This window comes from Barbatula barbatula, assembly GCF_947034865.1.
Source record: "Barbatula barbatula genome assembly, chromosome: 9".
Lineage (NCBI taxonomy): Eukaryota > Metazoa > Chordata > Actinopteri > Cypriniformes > Nemacheilidae > Barbatula > Barbatula barbatula.
In genome coordinates, this window is record NC_136772.1 from 15,610,453 (window position 1) to 15,624,770 (window position 14,318).

Here is a 14,318-nt window from a genome sequence, read left to right on the forward strand (position 1 = left end):
ACGCACAGACAATGTAAAGAATCAGACGTTGTACTAATTTAAATTAAATAATTTAATATTTCTTCAAGTAGCTATACAAATACATAGTCTAAAAACAAACACAGAGAACAGAAGAACGAGAACTTGTGAAACCCAATGAAGATCAAATAAATAGAACAGATTCATTTTTGTTATTTACAATTTATTAGATTTCGTTTTTTTTTCCAATTTGTCAGTTGTTCAAAACTATTCGCCTGTCGATAAATAATAATCATATAAACAAACAGGTTTTAATGTTACAAAAGTGTAACAATACATATTCTTGATTTTCCAAGCTTTCGGCTTTTTACCATTTGTTCATGTATTACAAAGGCCCAACAATGTCCAACATTAATTTTGTTGTTTATTTTGTCACCTTAATAATTTGCTACCTTTACCTTAAATTAACATAGAATATCGGATGTAGTTTGGTAACATTTATTTAAACCAATAAAAAACCAAGCATTATGATTAACACAAGAAATGTGTTGAGTATTGTAAGCTAATGTTTATTTTCCATAAGATGGCGCTAAATTATAATAAAGTCGAATTTAACAGGTGACTGACGTTGCGAATGAATTGTTTCATTTGAATTGAATGCTTTATTGTAAATAATTTTGTCTCAACTGCAGTTGATTATAATACTTTGTATACTGTAGGCTAATGTAGTTTTATCTGCGCTACGTGAATTTTGCAGTATGATATATTTGCTTTGGGCATCCCGGGGAGTATAAAATTAATTATAGTGATTATTGATATTATTCAGGTTATTTAAACTATTGATATTGTTTACGCAACTTATGTGAGACGCAGAAACGGCACCGAATGGCCCGGATGGTTGTAGGTTGTGGCTGTGGTACAGGGTCGGAGGAGATCCGGGCCAGTAAGAGAACCCTGATGGACCAACCCCCGGAGCAACCAGATTGAGCTTCGAAAAACCTGAAAACTGGATAGGAGCGAAGTTACTCTGAAATTTATAAATTGCTTGTTCTGTGGAAGATGGCTGGCACACTTGCGCCAGGCCGTTAAAGTCAAATTTGTAAGCGTAGCGCTTTCCGTGCACCTTCGTCATGATGTTCTTGTCGTAGTAATAGCGCAGAGCTCGGCTCAGTTTATCATAGTTCATGTTCGGTTTACTCTTGCGTTCCCCCCAGCGTCTGGCGACCTCGTCCGGATCTATCAGTTTAAACTCTCCATTGGTCCCCTCCCAGGCGATGCATGCCATATTGGTGCTGTCTGACAAAAGCTCCAAAAGAAATTGCCATAGCTGGATTTGTCCACTTCCTGAAATTAATAAATTTTTGTAGGATATATAAATGTGTAGTCTAAAAAGATATGATTTAAAATGACATCAAATAAACAATCCATGTCTCCTTTTTGCATACTGCATTAGTTTTTTCAATATGTTTAATAAAAGGACGCAAGAACCTTTGCCTTTGCCTTACACAGTCTATTAATAATAATAGCAATAATTATTATTATTAATACTATTATTACTATTATTATCACTATTAATAATAATATTATGATTATTGCATTTATAAATGTATTATCTTGTTCACATAATTCAGTGCATCGCAAGACTAACCTTTTTGCACACCTGTGTTGATGGGGGTCCAAGAAGAGCTTTTGGTTTCCTTGAGTAGATTTTCCGTAGGATCTGAAAGAAAACGTTTAAATAGAGAACTGTCAGTTATAATTCAGCTGTTTACTTAGGCCAGTTTCTAAATGCTGAGATTAAAACATCTTCAAAATATTATGATTGAATATGTTTGAAACGCCATCGGTTCAACTGATGCAGGAACATATTTCTCCATAATTTTGTAATGTTCTATAAAAAAAGAAACGTATCCATAATAGTTTGCTAATAATTTAAATAATGAGTATTCTTGTGTTGCTCCACGATGCATTTGTCCAGATTTTCTGCCTAATTTCAGGGATGAGGTCAGGAAGCGCGTCCAGGAAAAAGGATATCCGATTTCCGACAAAAGAGGACATGCGTTCCGGATGGAAAAGTCATCCTGCTATGGTGCGCAGCATGCACACACAGAGCCCTAGTATCGCCCTTTTCTCTTTCAATAATTTCAGCAATATTTCTAATTTTATCCACAAAAAAAGACAATGTACCTGAGAGATACATGTTAAACATAAGGCTTCCTCCGCAGTTCTGTCGCATTGTGGTGGTGGACGTGAAAGGGTAGGCTTTCATTGGCGCAAAGATTTTTATTAAACTTTATCTCAAAACTGTGATCTGGAATAAATGTGAGACAGATTGAAGTTTCCAGGCAACTGTCACAAGCCCCATCTCTGAGACAATATTCAGACAGCAATTTCCTTCGGTGCATTGGTTTAATTAAAAGAGCAATTTACCTCTGTCATCCCTCCCCGTCTCCACAATAAAAAGGAACCGATAGAAATTCGCCCTTATCAATCCACCATCAAGGTTTAATAAAGTTTCTGCGTTAAGATCGGAGTTTCTATGGAGAATTGAAGTGTTTGACATGGAAACCGGTTCAGATCCTCTTTCTTTTCCGCCTTTTACCTCTTTGCAAACAGAAAGGCCTGTTCCATGTTGGAAGAGAATATTTACCTTCTAACTACGCCCCAGTGCATAATGGTAAACAAGAACATTTTATCCAAACATAAGTTGCTTTAATACGCAATAGACGTAAAATGATAACTTTAAACCTTGCTTTATTATCACTTGGTCGTGTTGGTCCTGGAAATTTCCAAGAATTTACATTCTAAAGCATGTATAAAGGTTTTATGCAAAAATAAAATACTGTCCTTTGATATACTTCCTTCCTCTCTAGAATTAGCACTCATTTGCTAACTTTCTTAAGATTGGATTCACTTGTACAGGGTGAAACAGAAATCACAGCCGCGTGGCTTTATGTAATTTTATGTGATATCAATGAAACACTCAAACACTCGTGAAGAAATAAAACACGAGAAGGGAAGTAAACTTTATTGTATTTTTATGTACAAAGGGAAACATGTAAACGGACTGTATGCACAGAAGTGTGTATTTATTATCTAAAATGACGATGTGGTCAAAACATTTTTAAAGCTCCATGCACGGCAGCTCCATTGGTGGTGTATAGGGGAGATAGCGCATTTGTTTCCGTGTTTAATACCCATTTAGCAGATGCTAATTTAAGTCGTTTCGAAATCCTAATTCGAATGCTTAAATATGATTTGGTATACCTACAGAAATCACGTGAGCTTCAATTTAGTAGCCTAGAGTACACAGGCTAATGCAGATGTCCTTCCCTTACCATCACCCCATGTTACGCAATACAATTCTAAATGGTAAAGTTTGAAAAATGCACGTAAACATTTGACCATTTTAAAAATGTAGAATTTATACTAACTATATACTAATATACTAATTTATACTACTATACTTTTTTCATATCAGTATGTTTATTTGACATGATATAGTTTCACCAAATATATCATTACATAACATAACAACATAACAGAATAATTAGATAGCCAACATTTAAATACATTTAATGATCTTTTGAATTTTTTTAAATAATTCAGACTCTGATTTGTAGTTTATTCGTAGTCCACCCTGCACTGCATCTAATTGGTCACATTTATGATATTAAACAGCTCACGTGTTACTTACTTTCCGGTCTCCACTTTGTGTTTCCACTGAAGCCTATTTAGGCTACTTTGTATATCACTCACACAGAAGAAGACTCCCTGCAGCAGCTTTATATTAACTTAATGTTCGTAGGGCGAGCATTTCAACTCAAATAGCTGTAAAAACAATTCCATGTCCAATTTCTCTCCAGCACGTCGATTTGTCTCTAGCGTCCAAGACTTGCTTTAGCTGCCTGAGTCCTAAAACAGATCGCAGGCAACTTAAAACAAGCCTCGAATGCAAGGCCATTTTAGATTTCCCACACAGCACGAGCAAACGAAATTTTGCGTTGATAAGCGGGTGTAGACCTCATGGTGAAAGCATCCTTCATCAATCAAATACTATGTGGAGGCAAATTATTTTGTCAAAGTATTACATAAGACTTTATTAAATCTATTACATAAAACATTGTAGAAATGTTTAATGTGATTGTAGTAGGCTATTAGGCATGCAGCTGTAATTGGCCTGCATATACTTTTGATAAATTCATTACATTTTATAATCTTTAATCCATAATTTGCTCCCCTAAAAAGTCCACTTACCCGTTCTGATATATCAGACTGCAATCTGTCTATAGCTGCATTCAGCACTGGTGTCTTTCAACCACTGCACTAGAACCAGTGCTGCACTTTTAATCAGCTAACTCTAAAATGTGTATTTGATAAGGGTGTGTACAGGTGAACATTTATTAGGAGATCCTGGACTGGGTGTGGAAGTAAGTTTTCAAACATAAACTCATTCTCTAAGTGGGTGTGTGAGTCCTGAACGGGTTATACGACAAACAAATAAGAGGCCGAATCATACCCGGATCCCATTGTTACGAAAGATTTCATTGGACGAAGAAAAAACGCTCTTCCCTTATCACCGTCATCATCAAAACGGTCCATCTCATTAGTCACGTGCAACTTTAAACCACAAAACGTTTATAAATTAACAAGAAATTTTAAGGACAGGTAGCATATCCTATGAAAGGTCAGGACCTCGGACAGTTCCAGGGAAACAAAACTGGATCAGAATCACCACCCACAAAACGTTGTTATAGTTTAGTTTAATTATATTTCATCATAACAACAACAATTTTTTTTATTATGATTCCCTAACCACCTTAATGTGCGTTCAAACATTTCTAAAAAGGCAGCAAGAAACTATTGGGAGAGGACAACTTTATTTATATAGCGCTTTTTTCAATTTTCATTGTTACAAAGCAGCTGTTCATGAAACATATTGAGTATAAGACAAATATTTAAATGATACATGTTAAAACAAAAAAAGTGAACACACACATAATTACAGACATGCACACGGGTAGCCTACATACACACCCACATAAAACACAACTCCACACACACAGAGCACAATATACACACGCAATGACATAGGCAAGCATGCACACATACGCAAACACACACACACACACACATGGTTATCTCAGAGAACAAATTTAAGATAAATGAAAGAAACACAGGCCAAATATTATACTGACTATACATTCCTATTTGTAATAATAAACAAATTAAGCAGAATATTACATTTTAAAGTTACATTAATAAATAAATAAAAATTCTGAAGCTGATGTCAGCACCCATTAGTGTAGTGTATGCAAGGTTGAAAGGATGCGTCTTTAATCTTGATTTAAACTGACAGAGTGTCCTACCGGACAGTACAAGGAAAAGTGTTCCAAAGTTTAGGCGCTAGATAGGAAAATGATCTACCACCTGCACCTGATTTTGAAATTCTAGGTATTACCAACTGACTGGAGCCCTGAGAACCTAGTGAACGTACAGGACTGTGATACAAGAGACGCTAAACCGTGTAGGGCTACCAGTAAGATTTTAAGGTAAATGCTGTGCAAAGCAATGTTGATAGAACCGGGCTAATATGCTCATACTTTCTAGTACCTGTAAGAACTCGTGCTGCTGCGTTTTGAACTAGCTGGAGTTTTTGTAATAGTTAGAAAAAGGGCAGCCAATAATCTACACTGTAAAACTACTTGCCAGGAATTTACTGTAGATTTAATGTACAATTTTGTTTTAAGCATAAACTTACCTAGTTCATACATTTTTCTTTCATAAAACAAGACTTAATATCTTGGTTCACTTTTCTTGTTAAGTAAATGTATCGTAATTTAAGAAGTTTAAAATATTTTTACAGAAGACAAGAGAAAAATGCTTAGGAAGACGTAATTTGTTTGCAGTGTTGCTGTGCTAATGCCAGTCTCTTCTTGCTCATTTTATATCTCAAAAGTCAATGTGTTTTAATTTTGATTAAAGTAATTGAAAACCGTACTTATTGGAAAGTATATTAAGTAGTAATTCAATCTACAGTAAGTTACTGGCAAACCTGCAGCAAAAACTACAGCAAATTTTTACAGTGTAGTCTTGACATGAGGCTTCGAGGAAATTGAGTATCATCAGCATAGTAGTGAAAGCAAACTCTGTGTCGAATTATTATTTCTCCTAGAGGTAGCGTCTATAGTGCGAAAAGCAGAGGCCCTAAAACTGAGCCCTGTAGACTTGTGATTTGCGTGACACCTCATAATTTATTGCCACAAATTGAAAACGGTTGGATAAGAAAGATTTAAACCACTTCGGTGCTATTCCATTAATGCCAACGTAAGTTTCAAGTCTGTGTAAGAGTCTGTTGTGGTCGATGGTGTCGATAGCAGCACCAATAACGAGATACAGCCACTGTCAGACACCAAAAGCAGATCATTTGTAACTCTAATCAAAGCAGTCTCTGTACTGTGGTGTGCTGTAAATCTGGACAGGAATTCTTCATTGGTGTCATTCCTTGGAGGAAGGAATATCATCGAGTTGAAACTATTTTTTCAAGTACTTTAGAAATGTAAGGTAAATTCGACATAGGTCTGTAGTTAACTAGTTATTTTGGGTCAAGCATTATAACATCCACCTTATATGGTAGTGTCAGAGATGAGTTTATATTGCTAAGAAGAGAATCTATAATTTCTGGGAGCATATCTTTAAGTAGATTTGTATGCATAGGGTTTAACATACATGTTGTTGATTTAGATGATCTAATGATTTTAGACAGTTCACCATGATCTATGGTAGAAAACAATTGCAATTGCTCATTGGGGGACTGTAGTTAGTTGTTTGATCAGCTAGTGTAGCTATAGCATAATTATAATCTTTTCTCTAATATCATAAGTTTTATTTGTGAAGTAGTTCATAAATTCATCACTGCTATGCTGATATCCAAAATCAGAAGTCACTGACGATTTATTTTTTGTTAATTTAACCACTGTTTTAAATGAAAATAGCCATATGATCAAAGCGTAGTGCACACAAACATAAAATATTTCAATGTTAAACTTTTTTTCAAAAAATATTAATATATGCATATATACACACAAACAATTATTTTCCATTTTTCCGAAATAGCTATTTATAGGTAGCCTTTTGTGTTAAAATTGTCATGATTTGTTTCATTCTGTAAATTTCTTCCATTTCTAATTTAAAACTAAAATTTTGTTTCTATTTGCAGAAAATGAACACAGGTCAAAATAACAGAAAAGATGCTCTATATTTTCTCAGACCTCAAATACTGCAAATCATTTGTTCATATTCACTTTTAAGCAATACAGCAGTAATATTTCTACATGTGTTAAGGAAAAGTTCAAAACATTATTTCTATGTGAACCTCCATTTTCATGTGTCTTGTCATGCGATCAGTCTTTAGACTTTATTTCACTACTGAGGTTTGATTTTGTTGAAATTCAACAGACAATGGTGTGGAAAAACCTGGCCACAATATCTACATCTAGAACTGCTGATTCTATGAAAATGTAACTCCCTATTATGGGCGCTCGAAAATAGCCAAAGAAGCTAAACTTGCTAGTGTTAAACTGGTGTTAACAAATTTACTATTTAGCAGAATTGGCATTTAAGCAAGGATGTTGTTCTATTTAAGATATACGTGTAAGGAAGGAATTGCCACAAGCAGTCTTTAACTGTAGATTAAATAATGTCTTTATTGCCTATTGTTATGACACGGCACAACATGGAGGGTTCATAATGGAAATTGGTCTTATTGCTGAATTCTGCGCACAGACTGGATCTGATTGGTGTGTGCCTGGGTGCCATATTCATTGTAGCATCTGTACTCTCCTTGGCGTCTGTCTCTCTCAAAGATGTACTGATATCCACGGTAACCGGGAAACTGATATGCAACCCAGCTGCCAGAGAAAAGGCAAATCTCATTTATTGCAGAGCAAACAAATAAGACAGGGTGCAGGGAGCTGATATAGTATACAAGTGATGCATTATTTGCCACAGAGGATAATTAAAGGGACAGTTCACTCAAAACAAAATTCTTGTGTCATTTACCCATCCTCATGTCTTTCCAAATCTTTATGTCTTTGTTTTTTTTCTGCAGAACACAAAAGATGATATCTTGAAAATTTTGGGAACTTTATTACCACAAAAGTTAAAAAATAATATCTCCGCCGCGGGCTATAATAAAAGATTGATCTGCAATGAAACGCGTGCTATCACAAGATACTCTGAAGCGGATATACTCTGCATTGGACCCCACTGACGTCCACTGTATGGACACAAACCCTCAGTGATATTTCTCAAAAAATATCTTCTTTTGTGTTCCACAAAAAGTCATAAAGGTTTTAAACAATCTGATGGTAAATTAAATATTTTTCACTCTAATATTTTATTCCTTTTAATACAGTGGCTAAAAAGTAAAGCATCAAAATGTTAGGAGTAGGCTATATAAAATGGAGAAAACACTAAACTTGGTTATGATATTTATTTTACAATCTTATTTGGCAAACTACATCGTGTCAGATCAAATGTTTGTAATCTATTGACTAATATTCAGTTATATATCTATAAAGTTCTCAAAAATACATACATCCATAATTAAAAGTTTGGTGATCCTCTGTCGTGTTGATGGCAACAATCCTTTCCCAAGATTCAATAAGCTTTGCAAATATATTGTGTGTAATGTATTACCAAGCGTCTTTATAAATTTCCCCTCAAAGCTCAGCATTATATAGTTTATACAGTATGTCAAGCACAACTGCACAACATGCATGCAAAATAATAATCTTTAACAATATGCTGTATTTGAAATAGGGGAAAAGATGTAGTCACTACTTTTGCCATTGCTGCATATGCTTTTGAAGACATACTGAACATCACCTTTAGTGGTTCATGCATAGCATTTAAAACATTCAGGGGTGACAATTGTAAAAAATGATGTTATATTCTGATATTATTGATATGTGTGATGGACAGCTGACTTACGCTCCTGAGTTGATTTTAATCGAGGGAACTGCTTTGCTGCACCAGCCCATGGCTTGAAGGGAGGGATAGTCATCACACATCTCAAATTTACGTCCCATGAAGTCTTCACATTCATAGAGGGTTATCTTACTGTCACTGTGGCTCTGTCAAGGAAAGTGTGTTTCTGTGTCATTTTCAGAGGGAACACTGTCTATTACATAACAATGCAACAATGAGAAGTTGACAGAGCTGATAGAGTTTAAATTATGTTCTTGTCCATTTATATAAACTTACAGCACATGTAATAGGTCTGAAAGAAAGCATATGCTCTGTTCTATAACTGCTGTTGCCACTCCAGGCCTGGTAACGGGGATAGTCGCCCTTTTCCAGGATAAACTGCTGGCCCTGGAACTCGGGATATTCATACCCCACCCAGCTGAGAGAGAGAAACAGTCAACACAAACTAGGAAGTAACAGCATTTTACATGGCAATGAGCTCTGCCGAACAGGATACAAAAGCCAAAGCAAACATGATGGTGTGTGCTGAATGGAGCTGCCGTTTTTCTTTTATCAGCTCATCTGTCACCACAGACAGCTAGAAAACAGCAGGCAGCTGCCAAACACACCGGCTATCTCTGATGTCTGTCTGCCTGTCTGTTTCTCACTCTGTTCACGTTTACACTCTGTGGAAATCTGCATTTTTAGTAAAATTCTGGCATTTGGGCTGTAGTTTTTAGGAAATTATGTTTATTAAATTGGTGGTTTGTGATATATTGTAGGCATGGTGTATTGTTTTGGTTGACCATTTCAATCCATTTTAAACATGCTTTTATAATATTACTTGTAATCATTTCAGAGAACAAAACAAAAGGGAATGCTTAATACAATTTCTACTAAATATAAACAAAGATACGGAGGACCACAGTCAGAAATTAAAAGAATAGTTCATTTAAAAATCTAATTTACCCACCCAAACCTGTGTTTTTATTCTTTGGAAGAAATATTTTGAGAAATGTCCCAGTGCTTTTGTGTCCATACAGTGGAAGTCAAGGGGCAGTGTTGTTTGGTTACCATTGCTCTTCAAAACATATTTCCACAGAAGAAAGTCGTACAGGTTTGGAATGATATGAGGATGAGTAAATGATACATGGATATTAATTTTCGAGTGAACTATCCCAATAGGTTTTATCTGTACATACATCCTCCAAATAACTTGTTGGAATAAAATTTACCAGATCAATATCAAAATTTTTATAAAAACATCAATCTCATCTAATATACGTCATATATCTCCTTCGTTTGACCCTTTTCCATAAAAAATCCAGACGTTACACTTACGGTCCGTTCTCCACCTTAATGGAGCGAATCTTTCTGAAGTCTCTATCCAGAATGTTCTGACATTCAAAGGTGAACTCACAACTCTTGCCCTGGAAATACTCCTCCTCGAAAACAGTGATCCTAAACTTTCCCTTCTGCTCCAGCTGCTGCTGTGGGTTCATGCTTGTTGTCGGTCACTGCACTTTCTATTAGAAAAAGTAAGGAGCCCATCAAATTCCAAAGTAGATTAAAAGGAAAATTGTGAATCGTGTTTAAACAAAGCTTTCATTCTTTCCTTATTCCTTAATTGTTTTACTTTGAGAGTTAGATGTGGCATACTCACGTACTGAGGTGGGACAGATGCAGTTTAATCAATGTGGTGGCCGAGCTCTTGTTCAGTGTTTTTATAGCTCAGGGCCCCTCATTTAGTGCAGAATGCGCACCAGGCCTGCTCACTCAGCAGCAGCCTACAGAAAAACCCCATTAGCCCTTTTGCTTTTGTAGAGCCGTGGGCCATTGTGGAGGTCTTAGACCCTCTGACTCATCAAAACTCCACTCTCTGTCCCCATGCTGGACCCTTGGCTATTCACAATAGTGAAGCTTTCACATGAGACTTTGATCGGATAGAGCAGATAATAGCAGAATTGCTGGAGATTATATCGAGCGGTGGTGTCACTGGCTGTGGGTGCTTATGGGCAGAACTGGTTGTTTGTGGCCCTCAGAAGGTCATAAATCTGTCTTGTTTTCTTTTTGCATCTGTATTTTTTGTATTGAGAGTATTTGATCAATTGATGAACTATTACCAACATGATCCAATCTACAGTTCATATGGTTATTATGACAGAATTAATATACTTTTACTACAGTGCACACAGTTACATAAGGCCCAGGCCCAATTCATTATACTAATGGCCTCTAAATATATTTTCAGATAGGCTTCCTAGAGCTAGGTGTTATAATCCCACTACTCAGCACAGTTGAATTGCCCAATAGGACATTTCCCACGCCTTATGCATGACAGAGGGAGCAGTCAAGAATATGCATTTGAACAGAACATGGAAAAATATATCTATATTTTTTATTTCAAATCATATTTTTTATTTCAAGTCACATGTATGTATTGCAGGCAATATTGTTTGTCTATGTGTTTGTCACTCTATCTCCTCCCCACCCCCATCTCATTCTCTCCCTTGCTTCTTAGCCTTTGTTTATTTGTTGTGCTAAAACCCTAAAAGAATTGCTGTTGTTCAGATCATAAATAACCATGATATGGTTTTACTACACACATTCAGAATAACTGTAAATAACATTTCAAATAAACATTTAAGATAAAATAAAAGATAAAACATATTTTGATTTACAGTATTACATGTATTATTCATTATTCACCTGAGTACAAAAGAAATGTATACAACAGAATGAAAGAAGGTGTAAAAAGCAACAAAAATAGGAAATTATTAATAACAACTTCTTTGTTTGCAGGTAAGTCATCATCAGCCTTCTTGATGACATCTAGTGGTGTGCTGTTTTATAACATGTTCTAGCACACGCTTTCATTTGGTCTTTGTCATTGCAGCATTCATTTTATCATTAATTTGTTTGCTACATATATGCAGTATACAAATCCCTAAAAAACTTTGTAATAAGCTGTGGCCGAAACATGCATGTATGTGCAGGCACAGGTGATTATTCTCACCTGTTAGGTGTTGTTTGCATTAGAACAGGTGCTGCTGTGACACAGCTGTTGTCCTGTAATCCTGATCTGACGGATCTGAATTCAGCCTAATTTTCCTAGGAAATATATTTCATTTACATCCCTTCTAAAAAATTCCTGCAAAATGATTTGTCTCTTGTGTCTCATTAATTAAATAATGAGATGAAATATATTGCTATAGATTATGAGGCTATATAAATCATATATAACTGTTACTTATATAACTAAATGTAACATGTTTACATATGAAAATATTAAACTAATAGTAACTAGTACTATTAAAATGCTTAAAATTAAAAGATTTTTCTTTTTTGCAGTGTGCACAAAATAAATATATTCACAATATTAATGTGTTTAATGTTAAGTATTATTTCTGTAAGATCTCAAATGTGATAATATTAAAATGGACAGATGCTGATAAGTTACCAGTTGAAGCTTGAGGCTGGAGCCCACGTATAGGGAACCAGTAGATAGAGATTTTCAATTGTGCTCATGATCAAGTACTGTAAAAGGAGTTAACCCCTCAGGGGGAATTTCAATGTTTTTGCTTCATATTCACACTTCATATTCACATTCACACAAAGGATGCTGAATGTTTTTTTGTGTAACCAAAAATGACTCTTCTATGCCATCGACATGAAGGACCTTTCAATCAACTATATTTTTAAGAGTGTTGGATCCACAATGCACCAGTCATGCTTTACAGAGAGATGTAGTAAATGTTTTGCCCTAGAATCACATTAAGATTTAAAATGTATTATTCAATGTAATAATCTTTTTTATTAATAAAATTTTTAGTTTAATATATGGGTACGGTTTTAATTTGTGTTCTATCGTTTATAGACTCCAGCTTCCATGAAGACAAGTGGGTGGATTTGGAGAATGGAAGGGTGTTTTATCAGTTTACAATCTTTTCACTATTAGTATTATGGTGTTTTGTGTGTGTTTGCGTGTGTAACTGTCATGCTTATTTTAAATGCAAATCAGTCTTTTGCATATCAGAAAACATGCTTCTGTATCACTTCAAGAGTATGCTGTCATATCAATATATAGACATTATTTTAAATATTAGATATTTAAACTCTGAAATGTTTTATAAATGAAAAGATTGACATTTCAAAATGTTTATTGTTGCAAAGTTTTGTAAAACTCATTTTGGTGAGCATTTAGTTTTTCTGATTTCTATGGACTTCTCGGTTTACAAACAGGTGTAAAGATGCTTTGAAAACGGGCCGTTATCTGAATAGTTATTGAATAGACCTGGTGTCCTGGTTGACGTTTTCTTCAGAGCACCATGGAAACTACTAATCCTTCGAAGGTCAAATGTGAACAGGTCCAGACAGTGCGGGTGACATCTGCTCATAATGTCCTTTATACGCAGAAACCGAGCTGTTCTGCAGACCACAGTCATACAGATATTTCCATTTAATCTACTGCCAAAGGCAAAGAACAACCACCATTTGCATTTTCAACAGCAACCCTTTTAACTGCCACATAGCCACCAGGGTACCAGTTTGACAAGCTTAATGGAATGGAACCATTGTTCTTGACATATTCATTCAAAAATTGCATTGTTCCTCTTTTAATATAGGAATGTTGTATCAAATCCTATTCAGAAATATACTAAATTACTTAAAGAAATCTGAATTATTTTCTTGTAATACGTATTTTTCTAGCAATAGTGTTTCATGCAACATTAAATATGTTGTCTCTAAAACTGATCAGACTTCATATAAATTAAATACGTTTTCTGAACTTTCAAAGGTGCCTCCATTATGAGAAATGCCATTCTAAATTGCATTATAAATGTGTATAGACAGCTAGGCTATATTAACACAAGAATAAATCAACTAAAGGAAGTTAATGGGGATACTAATTCTTATCAAATTTAACACAAAAATACTGTTATATGAAATGACATTATACATCTTCACAAGGAAAAAAGGTCTGCCCACTTCTATAGTTTTAATAGACTAATGTTAAACCGCAGGCTTATTTACAGCAGGCTATGACAAGGCTAAAAGGTAAATCTGTAAGAAACAGTTAATTACAGCGAATAAACACGTTTTTTCTATTTGCTTGAAATTTGTCAAAATGGTTTACAGCATTATTATAAACTCAGAAATGAAACTGCAGTCTTGTTGCTCTCGTGTCTCAGGTTTTGACGAAGCGTGTCTGCATCTGCGTAACGCGAGCCGAACGAACAAAACCTTTTCATCTTCAGGTATTGTGCGTGTGGCTCAACGTGAGACAAGTACAGAAAACACACAATGGTCGTTCGTCGTTGATTCCTCTTACTTTTCTGATGGTGACTCGTCCTTTGTCCTTGAACAGCCTTCACTAAACAAATGAAACG

At 35.2% G+C, this 14,318-nt stretch overlaps 2 protein-coding genes across 3 annotated transcripts; both read right to left on the reverse strand.

Moving 5' to 3' along the window:
* Window positions 1-4,320, reverse strand: fev (FEV transcription factor, ETS family member). Of its 2 annotated transcripts, XM_079463798.1 has the most exons (4): window positions 4,216-4,320; window positions 2,146-3,873; window positions 1,607-1,678; window positions 2-1,302 (listed from the first exon to the last, which is right to left on the reverse strand). In XM_079463798.1, the coding sequence occupies exons 2-4, from the start codon at window positions 2,225-2,227 to the stop codon at window positions 755-757; spliced, it is 702 nt and encodes a 233-aa protein (XP_079319924.1). In that variant the 5' UTR covers window positions 2,228-3,873; window positions 4,216-4,320; the 3' UTR covers window positions 2-754. The 2 variants fall into 2 exon arrangements, with proteins under 2 accessions (XP_079319925.1, XP_079319924.1); XM_079463799.1 differs by lacking the exon at window positions 4,216-4,320 and having other exon boundaries at window positions 1-1,302; window positions 2,146-2,359.
* A 503-nt stretch (window positions 4,321-4,823) lies between these two features.
* On the reverse strand, window positions 4,824-10,717 carry cryba2b (crystallin, beta A2b). The gene is made up of 5 exons (XM_079463742.1): window positions 10,592-10,717; window positions 10,270-10,454; window positions 9,226-9,367; window positions 8,953-9,095; window positions 4,824-7,868 (listed from the first exon to the last, which is right to left on the reverse strand). Exons 2-5 carry the CDS (start codon window positions 10,428-10,430, stop codon window positions 7,721-7,723), a joined length of 594 nt encoding a protein of 197 aa, XP_079319868.1. The 5' UTR covers window positions 10,431-10,454; window positions 10,592-10,717; the 3' UTR covers window positions 4,824-7,720.
* Window positions 10,718-14,318: the final 3,601 nt, after the last annotated feature.